At 49.6% G+C, this 22,128-nt stretch overlaps 1 protein-coding gene across 4 annotated transcripts; it reads left to right on the top strand.

Moving 5' to 3' along the window:
* Window positions 1–19,327: 19,327 nt before the first annotated feature.
* On the top strand, window positions 19,328–21,844 carry LOC110310971 (lymphocyte antigen 6H). 4 transcript variants are annotated; one of them, XM_021184167.2, is made up of 5 exons: window positions 19,328–19,493; window positions 19,757–19,825; window positions 20,331–20,458; window positions 20,890–21,006; window positions 21,247–21,844. In XM_021184167.2, coding segments are annotated over exons 2-5 (483 nt in total). In that variant the 5' UTR covers window positions 19,328–19,493; window positions 19,757–19,823; the 3' UTR covers window positions 21,483–21,844. The 4 variants fall into 4 exon arrangements, with proteins under 4 accessions (XP_021039826.1, XP_029325826.1, XP_021039827.1 ...); XM_029469966.1 differs by having other exon boundaries at window positions 19,367–19,493; window positions 19,757–19,874; window positions 21,247–21,819; XM_021184168.2 differs by lacking the exon at window positions 19,328–19,493 and having other exon boundaries at window positions 19,520–19,874.
* The last annotated feature ends 284 nt before the right edge of the window (window positions 21,845–22,128 follow it).

Genomic DNA, 22,128 nt, shown 5'->3' with positions numbered 1-22,128 from the left:
GCCTGGCAACCCTCCATTCCCCATCATGGTGCCTTGTCTGCCTGCCAGGCTCCTAGCTACCCACAGCGGGGATGGTCTCCAGCTTACCAGAGTAGAAATGGAATTTACTGGAAGGCCAGCGAGCAGCTGTGGCTTCTCTAGGGAAGGCAGGATGATGGGCAGCCAGGAATGATCCTCACTGAATCAGGCGCTGTGCCTGAATGCTCAGCTGGAGTCCGCTGCCACCCTGCTCTCTGCCATGGCCGCTGCTTTCAATTCTGCAGCACAGGTGTGCTGACACTCCTAGCAAGGGAGGCTGCAACTATGGGTCATGGAGCCTCTTCTCCTCTGGCATGGGTGATGAGCCTGTGGTGGGCACCCACCCACAACATATTACTCTTCTGGGTTGTTGTGTGTGTCATGGATTGGGTAGCCTAAGTGACTGGTGCTTTATTCTCAATTCCGAAGTTGGGAGCCTAAGATAAAGGTGTTAGCCAGGTTGCTTCTTCTCTCCTTGTATGTAGAAGTAATTTTTTCCCTATGTCTTCACCACGTCCTACTCCCATGTGTGTCTGTTTGTGTGTCTGTCCATTCGTTCTGATCTCTTCTTATTGGATTAAGACCTAAACCATATCTTTAAAGTTCTGTTTCCAAACACAGCTGCACTGAGGCTTGGGGATCAGGACTTCAGGATATGACTTTCAGAACATGATTCTATGACTGCCTCCGTTTGACAGTCACAGTAAAAACAGAGGTTAGGATTGGATGCAGTGTTAGGGCTAAGATGGCGATGTTGAGAATGGAGAAACTGGTAGGTGAGTGTGAGATAGAGAACTAAGCTGACATAATAGGAACCACAGAGCTCTGGCCAGTGTTGCTGGCTCTACGGAAGCTCTGTCCCCCGAGGAGTAATTGAGATGCACCCCTGGATTCTAATGTAGCTGACTGTAACACACTAAACTGTGAGTAAGGTTGCCTTCTAAAATGCTGCAGCCTATTTCAGGAAGGACACCATCCCTGAGCACCCTGTAGACCAGGGGTTGGCTATGGGTGATCAAAGGATTGTAGCTACATTTTGATGGTGGTAGGTGTGCTGCATGCAGTTAGCTCCATGGTAAAGCCACAAGCTGGTCATGTAAACATGGGGACAAGGCTTAGTTTAATGACATTAGCAAACTCTTGGCCGGGCATGGTAGCACATGCCCAGCACTTGGGAGGTAGAAGCAGGCAGATCTCTGTGAGTTAGAGGCCAGCCTGGTCTACAGAGGACTAACCAGCAATACCTGAAAGGTGTGCACATTAGCAGCAATCGCCCAGACTAATGGTATCAGACAGACAAGGTCACTAGTTAACAAGGCAATTTAAAGATGAACAGGGGTCTTCACAATGTGGCTTCTCTCCTGAGTGTCGTCTACGTGGTTGGGCCAGGAGTAGCGGTGTGGAGCTTTCTCTTGTTCAGAGAATTTCCAGTCTTAATAAAACTCCCCCCAGCCTTTGTCCAATGACAGGCACAGACCTATACAAAGCCCCAGACAAGCAGCTCTGCGAGTTTCCTCTTCTCTTGGGCCCTTCTGGAGCTTTGCTTGCTTTTCAGAGCATATTAGAAAAGAAGGCTGACATTCGTTAGCTGTGCATTTGGCTTGGGAAATTAAAGAGCGATGTCATCCAAGGCAGGAGAAAAGACAGAGATGAAGACAGCTGCAGAATTTAACCGAGTGGGAGGCAGCTGTGCGTGTGGAGAGCTGGAGCCTGGTTTCTTGTAGTAGGCAGGGCCCCTGGTTGGAGATCTAGGAGCTCAGGACTCGGGAGAGGCTCAACATGTTGATCAGCTGAACACCAGGAACCTGGCATCTTCCCATTTCTCTGCTCTACATCTGGTCATGTTAGCTCCATCCGGAATAGGGTTTGTGTGTGTGTGTGTGTGTGTGTGTGTGTGTTGGAGGAGGCTCTGCCAAGGATAGATATACTTCTTTGTGTATATTCTGGGGGAGGGGCACACAGTTTCCAAAGATTCCAGAGGACCTATGTGAGGGCTTCTCATACTTCAGTGGGTCAATAGAATCAGGAACCCATTGAACCCCCAGCTGAGGCCAGAGAGGAACCGGGTCATGATTCCAGATAAAGCTCTTTCTCTGCCAGGGCAGGGGCTCCACAGGTCACCACCAACAAGATCACACGAGTTTGCTACTCACTAGATATATGGTTACAACTGCTCAATGATTAAGCCTAGATTTCCACCAGCTCCTTTTGTACTAGGTGGCAAACTTAGCCTCAGGAAATTGCCAGGGTTCTTGTTCATCTCTGGGAGGCTAAGGTGGCATGAAGCATCAAGAGGCTTTTCAAGCTCTGAGTAGACACTGATACAACAGCCCAAGTTCCAGGGGATTCCAGCCACTAGATCCTCTCTTGGCCTGGGGAAAGGCTGCAGGTGAGGTGGATGTCATGATGCTGGAGCTGGTGCTGTTGCCTGAGTAGTACAAGGAACCTGCAGTAGCTGGGGAGTGGATAGATTTGGCACTTCCAGCACATCCAAGTGTAACTCCCTCACTTGCCACTCCCCAGTAAAGATCTAGGATCCAGCATCTCCCTATTTCCTGGAGCTTAGGCGAAGGAGCCCTGCTCTGAATCTGTGCTTCCAAGATAGGGACAGGGACCCTTAGCCTTGGGGTCCATTTTCTCAGACTGTGCTGGAGAGTGGAGGCCTGGGTAGTTTCTCTCTCCCTTGGTGCAGGGAATAGGGCTTGTTCTGGTAGAAAAATGAGACCGCTCTTTTACAGATACAAAGAGATAAGGTGGGCATGGTCCACGCTGGGGCTGGGGGCAGAAGGGCGTTTTCCTTCAGTATGTTGATCTGATACCATTGTTTGGGACAATTGGGAGCTTCCTAAGGCTTGAAGGTAGCCTAAGCTTTGCTTTCTGAGTCTAGATCCTTTAGGGACAGCCCACATGTGCTGTTCAGAAGTACTTTAGGCTTGGGTCTGCCTGGGTGTCAGCTCAGTAGGAGTACTTGCTGTTCCCTGGAGTCTTTGATACTCTCTTCTACCGGCCAAGTCCCAGCCTAAGGAGACACAGGGTCTCAGAGTGTGTGGCCAATGAGGGATAGGGTCCTGCTGGACCCTGATTTAGCTACATGAAAGCCTGCATAGACCATTTAACACCAGCTAGGGTTCTCCTAGAGCACCCCTATCTGTCCAGCATCCTGCACCTTCTTGTTGGAGGCATCTTGATGCCCAGGATGGCACTTCAGCTGGTGGCATTATGTCTAGGTAATTTCTCTTGGACACTGAATGTTAAGTTCAGGCTGAGCCTTGTCCTGAGCTACTCCATATGGTGTAAACAGTGGTTTTTATTAGGCTATGCCTTCCCCTGAGAGATAACTCTGACCACCCCAAAGCTTGACTTCAGGGTCTCCAGCATGGTCTGTTATCCAGTTCCTGCAGAGCTTTCCTCTGCATCTAGTCTCTACTCGAATTCTGCCCACCCCCAGTAGCCTTCAGTTGGGCTTCTTTAGAACCCGCTGAACTCTTTTACAGCCTCATGAATCCTTTCCGACCATCTTGTAACTGACATTCATACATGTACAGAGAGGTATATTCATTGTGTGATGTATAACGTGTGGCCTGAGAATTATAGTTAGTAATTTCAACGGGGCCAAAAGAACCTGTGTTAGTGTCAACCAGCTACCAAGGGAAGTCAAGACTACTTGGTAAGTTGAAGCCAACAAAACATGACTCAGCAGAAGACCTGGGTTTGGTTCCCAGCACCCACATCAGGCAGCTCAGAACTGTGTGTAACTTTAGTTCCAGGGGATCTGATGTCAATTTTTAGACTATGAGGGCTCCTGCAGCCACATAGACACACAAACTCATGCAGACACATGCATGCAGATATGCACATGTGCTCTCTCTCTCTCTCTCTTCTTCCCCCTCTCTCTGAGTGTGTGTGCATGCACCCATGCATGCCCGGGCACATAAGCACACACACAATAAACCAACCAACAAATAAATGACTAAAAATACTCACATAGCTTGTGAATTTATTGTTATTCAATGTACTCTGACACAAACATGGTCAGATAAGGTTCATAGAAAGGAAGTAAAGATGAAATCACATTTCGGAAGAGTTTAATAAGGAGCACCATAGCCTAAAGGAGGAGAATGAGCCCATAGGTCCAAGATGGAGCACCCCAAGGAACGACAGAAGGGGCATGACAGTGGTCCTGATGGGAGGAGCTGGGGGGTCTCTCTTCTCCCTGGGGTCATTGGTCACTGGCCCAGGAGGATGAAGGGAGCAGTCAATGAGCAGGGCTGCAGATGGCCTGTGAGTATGGTGAGTAATAGTGACATCCCAGGACACGTTTGAGAGACAGATTATCTTTACTTGGGCTGAATCAAGGCTTATATAGTTTTGAGGAAGGTGGGCAAAGGTCATTGGCTGAAGGCTAAGGTACTAAGATGTCTCATTAGCATGAATTAGCATGAGGAGACAGTCCAGGAATCTCAGTAGTTAGCTTATCAGAAAGGAAGCTGAACCTGTAATCTAGCCAAGGCTACCTGATATCCCACAGGCATAAAGTGTGGGGTCTGGGATCCTCCAGGTTAAGAAGAGGAGGCCGACCAAGGAAGTCTGCTATTTTGCATCGAGCTTGGGGGCTTTCTGGTAATGTCCGACTTCAATCTCAACAGCAGGGCCTTCCGACAAAGAGCCTCAGCTTCCTTCAGTTTCCAGCACGCAAGGAGAGTTAGTATTAAATATTAGGCAGCATGACGGGCCCTGAAGGGGACAGACAAACCTTCCAGTTCTCTCAGCTTCCTTCAGATCCAGGAAACGAAAGGGGGTTTCTTGCTTTTCTAGATTTCCAGGGGAAGGGTGCTCCACACCACATGACCCAGTCTGTGTGCTGTTAGCTGGGAAGGCAATGATGGAAGACTAGCTATAACTCAAGCCTCTCTTGGTTCTGAGGAGTTGGGAGGAGGCGTACCCTGGGAGCTGTAAGGTCACTCACATTAACTTATTCACTCTGCAGAGGGAGAGACTGCAGGGGGTGGGGCAGCTGAAGGGTCCGTGACATAACATGTCTATCTGTGTTTCTGGTAGTGTTTTCCTGACACTGAGTCCCAGGTCTTTCTGGGCAGTACCAAGTAGTCAGATGTGTGGAACTGGCTGGAGAGGCTGGAGGGGCCCAAGAATGTAAGGATAAAACCCCAAGGATGAAGCAGGAGTTTTGGGATGGAGAGCCAAGCAACCTGAGAAGAAAGTATAGCTTCTGCTCTAGGCCAAGGCCACCCAGGCTTCCAACTCCCAGGCTCCCAAGGAGCGGAGGAAAAATGAGCAGGAGGAGGCACAGGAACGTGTAAGCCCTAGGGCAGGTGTGGCAGCAAGCCAACCAGCCTTGCTCACAGGAAAGGAACCTCTGCAGACCACCTGTCCCAGCGTGTCAGCAAAAACCCCAAGAAGCCACCAAGGGGGTAGAGCCTTTCTGACAGCACCTGCCACCCCTTGCAGAAAACCCAGCCTTGCAGAAAAAAAAGGGATCTTTTGTCTCGGAGGTGTAGGGGGTGCAGACGGGGAAGCTATGAACCCTGTTTTACCAAGAACAATAGGGGGATGGCACAGGAGTGAAAGAGGTGAGAAGGGGGCAGAGAGTTATAAAAGAAAAAAACAGTGTGTGAGTGTGTGCGTGTGTGAGTGTGTGTGTGTAACTTTTATGGTTAATTAAGGTTATTAAGGTTACTTTCCCTGAACACTAAGCAGCTCCAGAATATCTAGTTGGGGGAAATATCAAAACAATAATAATAATAATAATAATAATAATAATAATACAGTTACCAGAAAGCACCATGCATGTGTTTCCTAACTCCCTAAAACTCAATATCTTCCCATTCAGGAAACACCACTAACTTGCACCATGTGGACATCTCTGTGGTGAATATCTCCTCCTGACAGCTCTGGGCTGTCAGCAGGTGCACTTTGAGTTCAGGGGACTCACGCCTACGGGGGGCGGGGGCAACTCCTGACAGTGCCACAGATACCTGCAGATGGAACACCTTTCTCTCCACTTCAGGAACCCACTCTAAAGGTCACACATGCACATGCCAGCTAAGGTAGGGCACTTCCCAAGGGCTACTGCTGCATGGCTGTCTGGATGCAGTGGGTCATGACCCTTCACCCCAGGGTCACATGGCCCAAGAAAAGAGCATATAGGTTCTTCCTCAGGATGTGCTGACACACAGAAATGCCAGCGTGCTGCTGGTATTGGCCACGCTCAGTGTAAGGAAGAGAATGCCAACACAATTCTCAGGTTGGCAAAAAGAGAAGAGACACACATCCCAGGGGAAGGGAAGACCCCAGAAGAGGAGACAAGGAGGGAGCAATAGGGGTGGAGCCACTGGGTGTGCTTCTGCCAATGCATCTTGCTCTGGACTTCTGACTTTGTAATAATATGGATATTTTTACACACATACTAAACATGGTAGGTTAAAAAAACCAAACAAACCCTTGAGCTGGGCAGAGTGGCACATGGTGCATGCTGCAATCTCAGTTCTCAGGAGGCTATGACAAGAGAATCAGGAGTTCTGAGTTAGCCTGAGCTACATTACATGAGGCCTTGTTTTAGCTTGCATGTGTGCACACTGGAGCACTTGCACACAAACACACTCACACACCTCTCAAAACAGCAGCAGCAAACACCTTAGAAATGGGAAGCAAACACAATTACCCCTCCCCCAGCTGTGTGTCGAGTTGGTAGGAACATCACAGAAAGGATAAAATGGAAAAAGGCAGTGGCCTCAGAATGTTGCTCTCTGAAGGCCCAGCTTGTGTGACACCATGAGGACAGGATGACCTGCAAAGAGATGCTAGCATCAAGCCTCAGCCTCCTTCTTTGTAATAACAGCAGTGTGCTATTGAAGCAAGCAAACACAGGAATGTTAAGAAAGATGCCTTCCAGCATTTAAAAGATAGAGACTCAAGTTAAAAAGATGATGAATAGAGATGAATAAAAAACGTTGAAACCTTGAATTTGAAGGGGTGGCGAGTGAGTGTTTCTGGAAATGGTTTGTTCCCATTTGGTCATTTCTCCGTTTAGGAGATGGTGCCTGTTTCATGACATTCCCCCTGTTTAAGTCTGGTGCTTTGATGGGTAGGACCTTTAAGAGTTGGGGCCTCATGAATGGTCTTTGGACTCACTCTCGAGGGAAGTGGATGTGTGCTCTTTGGGAGTGGGTGGATGTTCATGGGATAGGATTCTTTCATGGCAGTGGGGTGTCTGCCTGCCTTGCTTCCTCTCACTATGCAACCGCTACATGGGCACATCACTGAACACAGTTTTTATGTGTGTGTGTTTAGGCACACATTTGCCACCACATGTATGTGAAGATCAAGAGCCTGTCCTTGCTTTCCACTTTGTTTGAAATACTCACTACCATACAAGCCAGGATTGTGTGTCCCCGGGGACCTCCCTGCCCCCACCTCCCAGTTCCTGTCAGACACTGAGATTACAGCACTACTGTGCCCAACTGGATTCGGGCTCTGAGGAATCCAAACTCAGATTCTCAATCTTTTGTGACAAACACTACCCTCTGACAAACACTACACCTCCCTAGCCCTGTCTTTTCTTGGAATTGGACTCATTATAAGGGCATGTGGCACCAAGCACCCTCAATGGGCGTTTGAGTTGCTCTTGAAGAGGCGAGAGTTGCAGGAAAACATAAGACTCCAGGGCAGGAAGCAGAGGAACCATGAGGGAGTTCCCAGAACTGATCAATACTACAGAAAGTGCCTGTGTCAGCAACACACACCAATGTGTTTGTAGTATAGAACACACACACACACACACACACACACACACACACACACACACACACACACACACACTGAAAACCCAACAATTGCTTAGAACTTCACTTGACCTTCAGATCTAACAACCCACATCCAGGTATTGACCAGAAAACATGGGAAGTTCATGTCCACACTTTGGCCAGCACTGAATAGCCTACTCTTGGATATTGATCTGAGAGAGTGTTCCTCAGCATGTCAAAGGACAAATTGCTAGCCTGTAGTGACACATGACAAGAAATGACCCAAAGGAACACACCATGTGTGTTGTTAGGGTTTTTTTTTTCTTCCCTGAACTAAACAAACAAGCCAGAGCAACCTGAGAAAGAATCTCAACTGAGAAAATACCTCAATCAAATTTGCCTGTAAGCATGTCTGTTGGGACATTTTCTTTGATGTGGGAGGGTCCAGCCCACTGGGGGTATTATCCTTGAGGCAGATTATCCTGGTTAATGGAAGAAAGCAGGCAGAGCAAGTTGTGGGAGTAAGCCAATAAGCATCATGGCTCCACGGCCTCTGCTTCACTTTCTGCCTCCTGCTTCTTGCCTCTCGTTTCTGCCTGGCTTCCCTCCATGTTGAACTGTGACCTAGAAGTTATAAGCTGAAACAAACCCTTTCCCCCAGAAGTTGGTTTTGGCCAGTGTTTTAGTACAGCAAAAGAAAGAGAACTAAGGCACCATGGATTCCCATCCTGGCCAGGGACATCTCTTTCAGATTTCCTGATGGTTGCCTTGGGAGAAAAAGAGAACTGTGAGTAAGAAGGAGGGGATTTGGTGTGTGTGTGTGTGTGTGTGTGTGTGTGTGTGTGATGTGTATATGTGTGGTGTGTATGTGCATGTGTGTGTGTGTGATGTGTGTGGTGGTGTGTGTGTATGATGTGTATGTGTGGTGTGTGATACATATGTGGTATGTGTGTGCATATGATATGTGTGTGTATGTGGTGTGTGTGATGTGTATGTGCATGTAGTGTATGTGTTTGTATGTGTGCATGTATGTATGTGCATGTGATATATGTGTGTGTGGTGTGTGTGATGTGTATGTATGTGGTGTGTGTGTGTGCATGCGGTATGTATATCTGTCTGTGGTGTGTGTGTGTGTGTGTGTATGTGGTGTGTGGTAGGTATGCTTATGATCTGTGTGTTTGTGTGTGTGCATGTGTTGTTTGTGTGTATGTGTAGTATGGTGTGTGTGTGATGGCAATGCCTGATTTGGAGAGGGCTTTGGATGTCATGCAGTTGATAGAACTTGCTGTGGAATGCTTCACCCGGGGCTTACACATTTCACTGAGCAATATTTTTACCTCTGATACAACAAAGCACTGTTGAGCAGCCAATGGCATTCCTGCTGAGGTCTCAGTGGGACTATGTAGATGTCTGCAGCTTCTTTTGAAGCCTGTCAAGAAGGCAAGATGGGAGGGAGGATTGGAGGGACGGGAGACACTTGGCAGGCAAACAGAGCATGCGTTACTGGGCATGTGGGTGCCGGTTGTTCAATTCTTCCAACTCTTTCTGGGCATTAAGTCTTCTGTAATGAAATGCTTGTGTTGGAGTAGGGACAGTTCAACCTAAAGAGGCTCCACTGGCCATGGGCATACTTGAAATCCTAGCACAGTGGAGGTGGAAAAGGAGGATGCCTGCTGCCCACTGCCTACTAGGCCAGCCTGTTTGCTGAACCAGAGAGGCACCTTGGCAGCTTGGAGTGGCCAGTGTGAGAGGTCACCACATAATAGGTGCTTAACCCACCAGAGGTGATCGATTCTCATCTTCTGTACCATCGGAAGGTAGAGCGTAGGTTGTGCTATTCTGGACTGAAGCCAGGGTCTTGTGAATAATTAGCCACCCTGAGGCTAGAAGACATCTGGGTTTCTTTGATTTTGAGGTAAGGTCTCCCTTTGCCAGCTCCTCTGGCTTGGAATTCACTATGTAGCCCAGGCTAGCCTGGAACTCAATATGTTGCCCAGGCTAACCTTAACCTTATGACAATCCTCCTGCCTTAGTCTTCCAAGTAGTCAAAGGTGTCAGCAGGGCCACACTCTAAGTGTCTAGAGAATCTTTCCTACCATTCTAGGCTTGGCTCATGGGTCACATGGAATCCTTATGCTCTGGGTGTGAGCCACTGCAATAGGACCATCTTCTGTGAGCCAAGCACCTCTAATTGTTTGGAGGGATCCTGGCAGCCCTGGCCAAAGCAGCAAGCTTTGCAGCATGCCTCAGCTGGCCCTCCACCCCTCATCCCTGTTATCCAATCTCTTCTCTCTAGCTCTGGGATTCCTGAGCCCTGGGCAGCTAATGGCCTACAGATTAGGATGCTGGCACTGTCCTTGGTTCTGACATTAGTGCTGAGAGGCAACTCCGGTCCTTTGTATAAAAAAGAGGTCCAGGAATCTGAAGTTCGTTGAGACAACTGAACTGTTGAGAGCACTTTTTGATTTATAGAGTACCAGGGTTTGATTCTCGCCACCCAAATCATCTCTAACTCCAGTCTCAGGGAATCTAATGTCCTCTTCTAACCTCTGTGGGCGCACTTGTGATCCCAGCACTGGGGAGGCGGAGACAAGGATCCTAAGGCCAACTGGCTGCCAGGCCAGCCTATTTGATGAACTTCAGAGAGTGAGACTCTGTCTCAAAAAATCAGTGTGCTCTCTGTATCACTGTCTCTGTGTGTGTGTGTGTCTCTCTGGTCTCTGTCTCTCTCTCTGGTCTCTGACTCTCTGGTCTCTGTCTCTGGTCTCTCTGTTTCTCTTTCTTTCTTTTTCTCTTTCTCTTTCACTCACTCTCACTCATTCTCTCTCACTCAATCACTCCCCTCCTCCACACACACTTTGTCTGGCTTGGAACTCACTATGCAGACCCAGCTGGCCTGGAATTCACAAAGATCTGCCTGCTTCTGCCTCCTGAGTGCTGAGATTTAAGGTGTGTCCCTCTATGCCTAACTCAAGATGGGCAGTTTCTGATGAACCACACTCAGGTTGACTTCTGACCTCCACAAACATGTACACATACACATGCACCATGCACCCCAATGTGCACACACACACACACACACACACACACACACACACACACACAACTGCAGACACACACCAAAGATAAACAGGTAAAAACAAACCCTGGACCATGAACATACAGTCCTTTGAGGGTACTTGGCAGGGTGTCCCAGGCAGGGTCAAGACCCACTAGGGTCCTTTCTACCCCATTGGTCATAGAAACAGCAATATGAGCTGGGTTAGGTCAGTCAAAGCCTACTCCCTGAGGGGGTGGGCTACCCAGGCTATCGGGGCTGGGTCACATCTTGGCTTTTCATTTTAAAAAGTCCTTTCTTCTGCTAATCATGGCTACCATTGTTCTTGCCTGCAAAAATCCTGATAGGGAAAACCAACAGACCGAAAGCTTCAGGAGGAAGTCAGAGTAGCCTGGAAACCAGGTTGGGAATCTCGTCTCCCTGGCAACCAAGTCCAGCCTGGGGAGAGCAGGTCTCAGACTCTCCATTTTCCGTGCTCCCGAGGGGCCAGCCTTCCCCTCCTCAAGCATTATTCTTTCTCCATCTTAACCTCCTCCAGTGCGCTGCCCCCACCTCAGCTCTTGCATAAGCTAGGCTTTACCCACCCGTGTTTTCCAGTGTGGCAGGCAGATTGCCTTCAAATGTAAGGGCTTAAAACAGCAAATTCATTTTCTCTTGGTGCTGATAGCAGGAATCCAGGTGCTTTGTAGGGGGCTCTGTACTGTGATCTCAAATCAGGCTGGGGCTTCTGGCCTTCCTGACAGCTTGACCAGGCAGGGTCCACTCCCAAACTCACTCATGGGATAGTGGTAGGCTCAGCTCTTGTCTCTAGAGCTACTTCATGATGTGGCAAGTGGCTATACCAGGATAAGGTCCATGGAAGTGCTGAGGGGGAACCAAGACAGAAGCCACAGTTTTTGCGCTGTCTTTGTAAAAAAGCAAGTTCGTTTAGCTTTAGGGGAGGGGTGAGGGAGATTACAGGCTGAGTATGTCTGAGGGTGGTGTCTGGGGAGGCTGGCCTGCAAGCCCATTTCACCACCTCCCCTAGAGATTAAGATTTGGGGCCAGACTCAACTTGGGCTCACAGGTACTGAAGAGAAACTTGACAGAGGTTTCCATCCTGGGGTTGGGCAGGCTGTGGTCAGGAAAGTGCCCATATCATCACAGACCCCTCTCAGCCACACCATGCCTGTGTGGATCTCCAGAGTCAACTGATAAAGGAGGCAGAAGCCAGCCTTTTAACAGTCCTGTTCCTCTGCCTCATGAAGGGGTAGCATGAAATAAGAAATAGATGAGTCACATATGGTTAAGGATGGATGGCCATATCTAGATGCTGCCGTGCCTCAATCCATCCTATGGTCCCTATGACTTTCTACCATGTACAGCCTGAGCCAACCCCTGTTCCTCCTCATATCTTCCATGTAACCTCAGGGAGATCCTGCCCACACTCTTAGCCACCTCCCAGGTGTTCTTTTCTGCCATGCACACCACAGCAAAGAGCCACCTTCCTGATGGCTTGGCTGCCCCAGTCTATCTTATTCCCCAGCACAGGAGCCCCACAGACAGGACACCAGTCTTCTTTGGCTGTCCTTGTGCTGGCTTAGGGTGGGAATCAGATGATGGAAGGTGGTGAGGGCGAGACTACACTTGCTGAGGGCTCTCAGACCTCATCCTCAGCAAACCCATCCCTGCCTATTGCTTTTTGTGAGCAGGGAAGAGCAGAATAGACTACAGAGAACTCCGGTGATCCTCCATCACTAGTGTCCCACGCTACTCAGGGTTTTCCAGAGAGCAAATGGATATGTAAGTATGCAAAGTTATTTTAAGGAAGGGGTTCATATGATTGTGGGAATGACAGTTCTAACCCCTATAGGTGGGCCATGAGTCAAGAGCCCACAGGCAACCATGCCCAAAACCAGGACTGGCAGGAGTCCCTCTTGCTCAGGCAGCCTCGGGTTTCCCTTCTATTTAGACCTTCAGATGATTAGATGTGGCCCACCCACACTATGGAGTACTTAACCATTTAAATGTTAGTCTTTGGGCTAGTGAGATGGGCCAGTGAGTAAAGGTTCTTGCTGCTAAGCCTAAAATCCAATCTCTAGGACCCACATGATGGAAGGGGAGAACTGACTTCAATAAGTTATCTTTTGACCTTTGCCCTCTGCTCTGTTGTGTAGCAATTTTCTCCTAGACAAACCTCCATCTTGGAGGAAAGCTGGTTAAGACACAGGCCTCAGGATGTTGTAAAGGGAGGTAAAATGGTCTGTCCTGTAGGGAAGCTCTTTAAGGTGAGGAAGGTGAGGAAATATCCAACACAAAGGTGTAGTGAGGATTTTGATTTCTTTAAACACACATACACATATTGTGATATGTGTGTGTAGGATTATGTTTTTATTTTAATCCCAGGTGTGGGATATGGGGCTGCTTTATATTGTCCAGAGCAGCTGACTGTGATTTGCCTCATGATTCAGCAAGGGTGTGAGCTTGACAACTATAGATAGTTTCTATAAGCATTTGGAATTCTGGGGACTCTTGAAAGCTAGAGCCCAGAGAGTGACTGTAGCTGCTGCTACTCTTTCTACTGATGCTGCTGGTTGCTGGTTGCTGTTGTTGTAGTTTGTCAAGTGACTGTGCACAAAGAGACAAGGAGGAAGAGGAGGAGGAGGAAGAAGAGGAGGAGGAAGAAGAGGAGGAAGAAGAGGAAGAGGAAGAGAAGGAGGAGGAAGAAGAGGAGGAAGAAGAGGAAGAGGAAGAGGAGGAGGAGGCCGGGAAAGAAATTGGATATCCTAATGACAAAGATCAAAATTGCCCCAAGGAAACTTGATACACCTTGATACAGCAGAAAGCAGTCCGCCGATATCGACCTTCATTTCCCCTCTAGCCTTCTTTTGCTTCTGTCTACTGTTGAGGGTTGGAAGCATGAAATAGGAATGGAGAAGGATGATACAGAAAGGAACCCAAAAAGTAGCCAAAGTCTGGTTACTCGAAGGCTTCAGGAAGTCCCTGAAACCAGCCAGACTCACTAGAACCCGATGTTGTAAGCAGACATAAGCAGTGTGGACTACTGAGATCCACTTTCAGACCAAACAAGCCACCTGAAAGAGACAGAGACCAGCTGATCTGCCTAGAAGAGAGACTCTGCAACCTGTGGCTGTGCCTGAAGGCTTTGCAGTGTGCTCTTGGTCTCCGGCTTTCCTGAGTTCATAGCCTATGTTAGGATGGGCTTTTGGAGGTATAGCTGTCTTTGAGCCTTTTCTATCCTGCAAGGGGTGTCCATATTTCTCCAAGTAACCCTAAAACGAGTAAAACACATTTGCTCAGCAAGTTGGACTTCAGTGGTTGTCTTAGTCAGGATTTTGTATTCCTGCTTAAAACCATCATGAACAAGAAGCAAGTTCAGGAAGAAAGGGTTCATTCAACTTGCATATTCACATTGCTGTTCACCACCAAAAGAAGTCAGGAAGGGAACTCACACAGGGCAGGGACTTGGAGGCAGGAGCTGATGCAGAGGCCATGGAGGGATGCTGCTTACTGACTTGCTTCCCCTGGCTTGCTCAGCTTGCTTTCTTAAGGAATCCAGGCCCACCAGCCCAGGGATGGCACCACCCACAATGGCCTGGGCCCTCCCCCGTGGCTTGATCACTAATTGAGAAAATGCCTTGTCTGTTTTCTTTCTTTCTTTGTTTGTTTTGAGACAAGGTTTTTCTGTGTAGCTCTGGCTGTCTTGGAACTCATTCTGTAGACCAGGCTGGCCTCGAACTCAGAGATCTGCCTGCCTCTGCCTCCCAAGTGCTGGGATTAAAGGCATGCGCCACCACTGCCCAGTGAGAAAATGCCTTATAGCTGGATCTCATGGAGGCATTTCCTTAAGGGAGGCTCCTTTCTCTGTGATAACTCCAGCTTGTGTCAAGTTGACATACAAAACCAGCCAGTACAGTGGTCCTTACTTTGGTCTTTTGTGGGTTCTCTATCTGGGGCGAGTAGATATTTATTCATATCTCCCTTGTCAGAATGTCACACAACATAACCACAGCCATGATACCCTGTGGAGAAACCCTGCTAATGAAGGTCACAGTCTACCATTGTCTGGACAACTCTCTTGAGCTCAGCACAAAATGGAGGACTCCCTTTACCAGGAGGTCTGCTCCCTCTCTGACCTGGTCTGGGGAGCCTGAAACCCCCCACCTTCTCCTTTCAGACTGTCACGTAGCCTTGGTGAGATTTGGAGTTCAGCTTCCTTTCTCCCAGTGAGAACCTGTCCAGCAAACCTCGGGATTCCTGGAATGCTTCTCCGTGTAAAGGAGGCATTGTCCAGTACCCAAAGCTCTAGCCAATCAAATGTACTCACCTACCTAGGACTCTACCTGCCTAAAAATACCTAGCTCCTTTCCCAGAAACGATGCAACCCTTGATTTACCCCAATTAAAGTTGAGCTGCCTCTCTGAAACTGATCTTGGTAGTTACTCCGTCATACTTGTGGCTGTCTGAACCCTGTTCTTTGACTTGCTCCCTTCGTGGGCTGGTGGCCAGAAGCCTCAGGGAGAAGGGAGGATCAAAATACTCCCTCAACAGTAAACAAACAAACAAACAAATGAAGTGTAATAAATGTTAACTTGGCTGAGTCCTGGGGCACTCATCTGGGTTACATAGTGACTTGAGACTAGCCTGGGCAACACAGTGAGGCCCTAGGAATAAGGTGGAAACGTACCATGGGCCAGCCAAATGTCACATAACATTAGTTATACACTCTCCAACAGGGATTTTCTCACAGCTAAGGTGGTACACTTCAGTTCCCAGGAGGGTTCTGATATTTGGTCTATCCCTATCTCATCTCCCTGTAGATTGATTCCTAGGTTCTCTGTCTGCCCACCCCACCCCACCCCTCCCTGCCTTCCTTCCTGCCCTGAATCCTTGGTGTCTTTCCACTTCCAATCTTTGTACGTGTTGCCTGCCCCACATGTGGTCCCTTCATTGAGAGCTGCTGCTGGTTGCCCTGGAAACCTTCCTCTGCATCTTGAGCATCTAAAGGAGTCTAAAGTTTATCACTTAGCTGCTTCTTAGCAATGCAGGGGTTTTGGATCCCCTATCTTAGAGCACCCTCCTGACTGGCAACGCTGCTGCCTGGGCCTCCAGCTGTCTGGAAGCCTCATGGCAGGTGCCTTTGTTGGCATTCGGTGACTTAGATTTCCCTTCTTGTAAGCCAGTTTTCTGCTCAGTCCTGTATTCGGGCCTCCCTTCATCACCCTCCTCCTTCTTGAAGTATCATCTTTAAATGCTTATCTAGGGAAGAGTGGATAGTGCTAAAACTCTCTGAATTTTATCTGAAACATGTATTTGTTCAAGCTATAAAACAGCATTCCAGTTGTGGTGTGGCCTGCTTATAATCCTAGCATTTGGAAGGTAGAGGTCAGGGGATCAGAAATTCAAGGCCAGGATAAGCTATATAACAAGTTCAAGGCCAGACTGAGTTACATGAGATTTTATCTTTAAAAACAACACCCCCAAGTCCCCCAAATACAGAATAATCAATCAAAAACGTTGAGTCAGTATACTAGCTTTCTTATTGCTCTGACATAAAATATCTCCATAGACAGCTTAAAGAAGGGGAGATAGGCTATGGCTCACTGTCTCTGAGGTGTCTGTTCAGGTTGCTTGGCACCAGGCTTTGGGCAGGACATCATGGAAGGAGCATTTGGTAGCAGTTGTTCTAACTTCTTGACAGACAGGAAGCACAGGGACAGGAAGGGCCAAGTGCGACTCGGCAGCATCTGTCCCCAGTCCTCATTTCTCCATCCTCAACTCCTACAGTTTCCAGAAAGATCCCAATAGTGCCAACACCTGGGCACTGGCACTTGGTTTGGTTACCTTTGTAACCAAACATAGTCAGTGCTGTGGTACACACCTGGACCCTCATCACTGCAGAAGCTGAGGCAGAAGGGTAGTGGGTTAAAGGTCAGCTTGGGCTACCGGCATGACCCCGTCACAAGAAAACAAAACCAAAAGAAATAGTTCCGTTGATTAATTATAGTTGTGTGTGTGTTTTAGGGGTACCAGGGAGCCTTTAGATATACAACATATTGTAGAATAATTAAATGAAGCCAACCAGCTTTTCAACCTCTTGGTTGAAAATGAAGACACTTAAAATACTTTATCTTAGTAATAAAAGAAATACATTGTATCAACTATGGCTCTGGGCTGTGTAACAGATCTTAATGACTTACCCTTCTGTCCAAGGGAAATTGGGTCTCTTGGTGCCCAGCTCCTGGGCTTTATCACTCTTTCTCTGCTCTTCAAATGAGATCATGCACACATTCCCTCCTTAACATCCTAGCTAGCACTGTGGTATTTCAGCTTTTTTTTGGGAATCATCCTCCTAATTGATGTCACTTTACATTTCATTGTGGTCTGAATTAGCAGTTCCTTGGTAACCAGTGATATTTAGTATTCTTCTGCAAACCTGTAACTACCTGTATGCCTTCTTTTGAAACATATTTAGTTAGGTCCTTGGTTGATTTTGAGTCAGGCTGTTTGGTTTCTTGCTACTAAGTTGTTTTCTAGACTTTTGGTTATCTGAAATTTTGTTTTACTCTTAATTTTAGACACAGGTGCATGAAATTCTGACTTAGGCATTATTTTCTCTAGCACTGCAAAGATCCTAGTTCACCCTCGTTGGTTTTGATTGCTCTGCCCCAAGATTCTTTAGAATTATCGTCTCCATTTTCTGGGTTTTCCTGTCTTTCGTGGGCTGCAATTTTGCTATGTTGCCCTTAGGTAAATCATCATTTGTTATTTTGCTTATTATACATCAGAATCTCTACCCACACTTATCTTTCACCAGTTCTGACTTATTTTAAGTAGACTGTCTCTAAACACCATCAACTGGAATTTCAGTTAGACTTTTCTTAGCTCTCTGCACACAATCTTTTGTGGTTCTAAACTTCTTATTTTGTGTTACATTCCTGATCATTTGTGGGCAGGAGTCCTACCACTGAATTATATCCTCAGCCTTTCCTGATGATTTCTTCAAATTTGTCTTCCAGCTCATAAATTCCCTCTTCATCTGTGTTTAATTTGCTGGCTAATTTAACTCTGTGATAAGTTGTTTTTCTTTTTTAAACATCAACTTTATTAAGATACAATATATCACATACCACAAAACTCACTCTTTATTGAATACATTTCAGTGACGTTTAGTGTATTAATAAAGTTGTGTATCCATCACCAGAATCTAATTTTAGGGCATTTCATTACTACAAAATGATTAGTCGTGTCCCAAGCCAGTTATTCCTCTCCCTCCCTTGTACTTGGCTAATCTTTCTGTCCTTGTTGGATTCTTACACTTTTGGGCATTTCATATAAATAAAAGGATGTGACATGTAGGGTGTTTGTTGCTCCCCGCCCCCGCGATTTCTTTTTCAGTGATCACCTTCTTTTCCTGGGAGTCCTTTTAAGGCCCACATTGGTCTTTTTTCATGTAAGCGAAGTTTCTTTCTGTCAGGTAAACTTGCGGTTTAGCTTGGGGTTGTGCGTTTCTTCTTCTAGCATGTCTTAATAAGCACATCGGCTTTGTGTTCTAGGAGGTTTGTTAGTGTTGAGGTAAATCTAGTCAGGCCGCCTGCCTTTTCAAGCTGCGGCATGATGAACAGGGGTTCAAGGACCGTTTACTCCCCTAAAACACTTCTTACCTAGAAACCTCGCCAGGCCTCTGCTCTGCAAGTATCCATACTATAGCTCAATCTGCCAGCCTGAGTGCAGGCTCAGGCACAGCTGCTCTCACCCCAGTTTGTTGGCAGGCTGGCTCTGGGCTCCACAATGGTATTGACTTCTTTTGCAGAGAATTGTGTATGAACGAACTAATTCTTATCCTCCGCACTCTCTTCATCTAGATCCCTTCTTCAAAGTGTCTAGTCCCTCTATTCCTCAGCACTTGTGAACTACTCAAGTGCTCACGCTGTTTGATCACCTGGGGACTTGTGTGACCCTGAGCAGGAGGAGGCTCTATCGCTAAGTGTTCTCCTTACCTGTAACTCAACACCGAGACACCAAGGCAACATGCATCTATAATGTGCTGTTTAGATCAAAGAGAACAGACTATACGCTCAGACTGACAGCAGAGGTTGTCACATCTAGCAAGGACTTGGTATTAGTGACAGTCATTTGTCTGGTATGAGGTTCTGTGGTGGGGGTGGGGCGGTGGGCAGAATCCAAGATGTGCTAGCTGCTTTTCCCAGGGCCTAGGGCTTTGAACAGGGAACACCTTTCCTCCTGTGTGACAAGGGAGCAAAGGTAGCTGTGGTTTACCCTGAGCCCAGGAGAGCTGGAGGGCAGGTGGGAGCAGGAGCCCAAGGTGTGAACCTGGTGTGATCCTTATACAGGGGCCAGGATTGTCATCTCTGTGTGTGGGTGTGGTTGGTAACAAAAGTCCCTAGGGCTGAGTTGCCGGTGGGCGTCGTCATGGGCACTCTTAGGAGTAGAATTGGCTGGAACTATCGGATGCGAGGTGGGTGCTGGGGAGGGAGGAGCCCCAAGGCTGGGCGTCTGAACCCCACAGCCCTACCTCTCCGCTTCCCTCTTTCGCTGCGTCTTTGTGCATTTTGCTTCCTTTAGCAGCCAAAGCTCTTCCGAGAATCTGCAAGGGGACCTCGGCCAAGCAGAGTGGGAGGATCCTCCCACGCCGGGTAGGGAGGTGGAAAAGGGTGGGGGGCTGCTGCGGCGGGAGCGGGAGCGGGAGACCTAGAAGGGGCGTTGCGCGCGGACGAAGGGCGCCGAGGCCGGGTAGGGCGACCTGCTGAGTGGCCTCCAGCCCTGGGCGCCCCCCACCCCGCGCGTCTCCCCGCTGTGCGAGGCCCCCGCCCCGGCTCCGCCCCGCCCCTCGCGCGGGGTCCGCGTCTGCGGCTGCGTTCCCCGAAAGACGAAGCTGCGCCCCGGTTCCGGTCCGCAGGGAGACCGAAGGGCATCGCTCCCCGCGCCGTGCCCGCCGCTGAGCCCGGAGTGCGGACACCCCAGGGATGTGAGTGCGCCCCCCACCCCGAGGCCCGCACTCCACGCCCCGATTCGCGGTGAGCGCCGAGGCGCGCGCGCGGGGACCAGGGGAGGGGACTCGGCGCGGGGTTCCCGGCCCCCCAGCCCAGGGGTGGGGACGAGGACGGGGACGCGGCGCGCACCCCTCCCCCGCCGGCAGGTAAGGTGCGCTCCCTCCTCCCGCTTTTCCTGTCCGGACGCACCTACAGCTCCTTGGGGAGAGAAGACAATCTCCCCACGCAGGTGCAGGGCGAAGGCTGCGGGGACCTCGGGTGGCCACCTCACCGGAGAGGGCAGACCTCTTTTCCCTGGAGGGGAGGCTGTGATGGTGGATGCTCCCTGTGATGGGTTGGGGGTGGGGCATTGCGAGCTCCTGGACCTCCCCCCACCCCACCCCGCGCGCTTTTGATTCCTGGGGGATGGTTACATCCTCAGGCCAGAAAAGGGAAGGGTGTTTAGGGTTGGGTCCTCTGACCGAGGCTATTTCTCTCCAGGCCTGCGCCCCAGAGGACCCCCGCCTGCAGCCCCCGCGCCTCTTTCAGGCCCTATCGGAGCATGCTGCCTGCAGCCATGAAGAGCCTCGGTCTGGCGCTGCTGGCCTTGCTTCTCTGCCCCTCGCCGGGTGAGTCGGGGGCCCGCGGGGAGGGGTCATATCACGGGAAGCACCACTCTTAGATCTCAGCTCCAGCCACCGGGGGCTCTCCCCACACTCGAGGGCATCCAGCGCCTTTCCACCTTTCTTCTAGTACTGCGCAGATGTCCCTCATTCTCAGAGATTCAGCGAGCTTCCTATTAAGTCGGGTGGACCTTTCCTGTCTTGGAACCTACCTATCTTTGGGGGTGCTGTGTGTAGGAGTAAGAGGATGCGGGAGGCAGGATGTGTAGGTACAGCACAGGGTCAACCTGGAGGCCCACTCGGGTCTTGTGGGAGTGAACTCTTCTGTGAGCATGGTTCTGCCGTGATAGCTGCAGCAGGTTGGGGAAGAGGGGGTGTAGGATCTGGCTGTCCAGACCCGGGTTCCCCTGGTTATCCCTCTCTCATGCCCTGCCTAGCCCATGGCCTGTGGTGCCAGGACTGCACCCTGGCCAATTCCAGCCATTGCGCTCCGAAGCAGTGCCAGCCCACCGATACCGTTTGTGCCAGCGTGCGGATCACCGACCCCAGCAGCAGTAAGCCTGGACTGGGTGAGGGGGCGGGGCTACTGAAAGCTAGATCTAGGGAGAGATCAGAGGTGTCCTCTGAGTTCCTCTTCCCTGGGACAAGATCACGACTTTGAGGCAAGACAACACTGGCTTGTTCCTCCCTGGTTCCACGTCTTAAACTGATCTGGAGGGTCCTGGGTTCTAGGGAAGGGACAGAGCTCAGATGGAAGTGGACCTTAGCCCCCATGCCTTCCTTCTTTCCCCCAGGCAGGAAGGATCATTCTGTGAACAAGATGTGTGCTTCCTCCTGCGACTTCGTTAAGCGGCACTTTTTCTCAGACTATCTGATGGGGTTCATTAACTCTGGGATCTTAAAAGTCGACGTGGACTGCTGCGAGAAAGATTTGTGCAACGGGGCATCGGTCGCGGGACGCAGCCCCTGGGCCCTGGCTGGGGGGCTCCTGCTCAGCCTGGGGCCTGCTCTCCTCTGGGCTGGGCCCTAAGACCCCTCCCTCCCTCCTGCTGGGCTTTGGAGCTTGTCCCCTAAGCCTGTTGCTGCCCCTCCCCAGCCTGGCCTGGCTGGGGCTGGGACAGCAAGGGTTTGGCATCAAGGTCTGAGGCTCTCAACCTCCCTAGATGTGAGTGAGCCTTCTCCGTTTCTCCACCAGCTCCATATCCCAAGCAGCTGAATATCTCCAGGAGTCCAGACATCCTGGCAGGAAGCTGGGGTAGGGGGGAGGGGGAGGGCAAGGGACTGAGACCCTCCAGGTCTCCAAGGGGAGGGAGGTCAAGCCAGGGACAGCCCAACAGCCTGGCCTGAGGGGGCATTAACTACAGAGAAATAAAGTCACTTCTGAGTCTTGTGCCCGGGTCTGAGCCTGGGTGTTGGAGGTGGGGCATGGTCTTGGTAGGGAGTAAGTGCCAAACTAGGCACTGAGACCGGACAGATAGGGGATGGTGGGAGTGTATGCTAAGACACCTGGGGATGCTCTGAGTAGGGTTGCTTAGGGCTGGGAGCTTGGGAGGGGACAGTTAAGGAAGGTGGGGTGAGAGCTGAGATGGACAGGGTGACAATGTAGGGCTGTGGGGGAGGCGTGAGAACTTTTCAAGCTCACCATGGGTGTAAGATGTGTTCCTACATGCGTTTCC

Source organism: Mus caroli, chromosome 15, assembly GCF_900094665.2.
Source record: "Mus caroli chromosome 15, CAROLI_EIJ_v1.1, whole genome shotgun sequence".
Classification (NCBI taxonomy): Eukaryota; Metazoa; Chordata; class Mammalia; order Rodentia; family Muridae; genus Mus; species Mus caroli.
The sequence above is the reverse complement of the archived record's forward strand: the minus strand, read 5'-3'. Positions and strand labels throughout refer to the sequence as shown.

What these genes read in the sequence shown, in the direction of transcription:
- LOC110310971 (XM_021184167.2), top strand. An exon ending in GCTTCTCTGCCCCTCGCCGG is followed by an intron (nt 20,459 to 20,889) that starts GTGAGTCGGGGG and finishes TGCCCTGCCTAG; the next exon opens with CCCATGGCCTGTGGTGCCAG. An exon ending in GATCACCGACCCCAGCAGCA is followed by an intron (nt 21,007 to 21,246) that starts GTAAGCCTGGAC and finishes TCTTTCCCCCAG; the next exon opens with GCAGGAAGGATCATTCTGTG.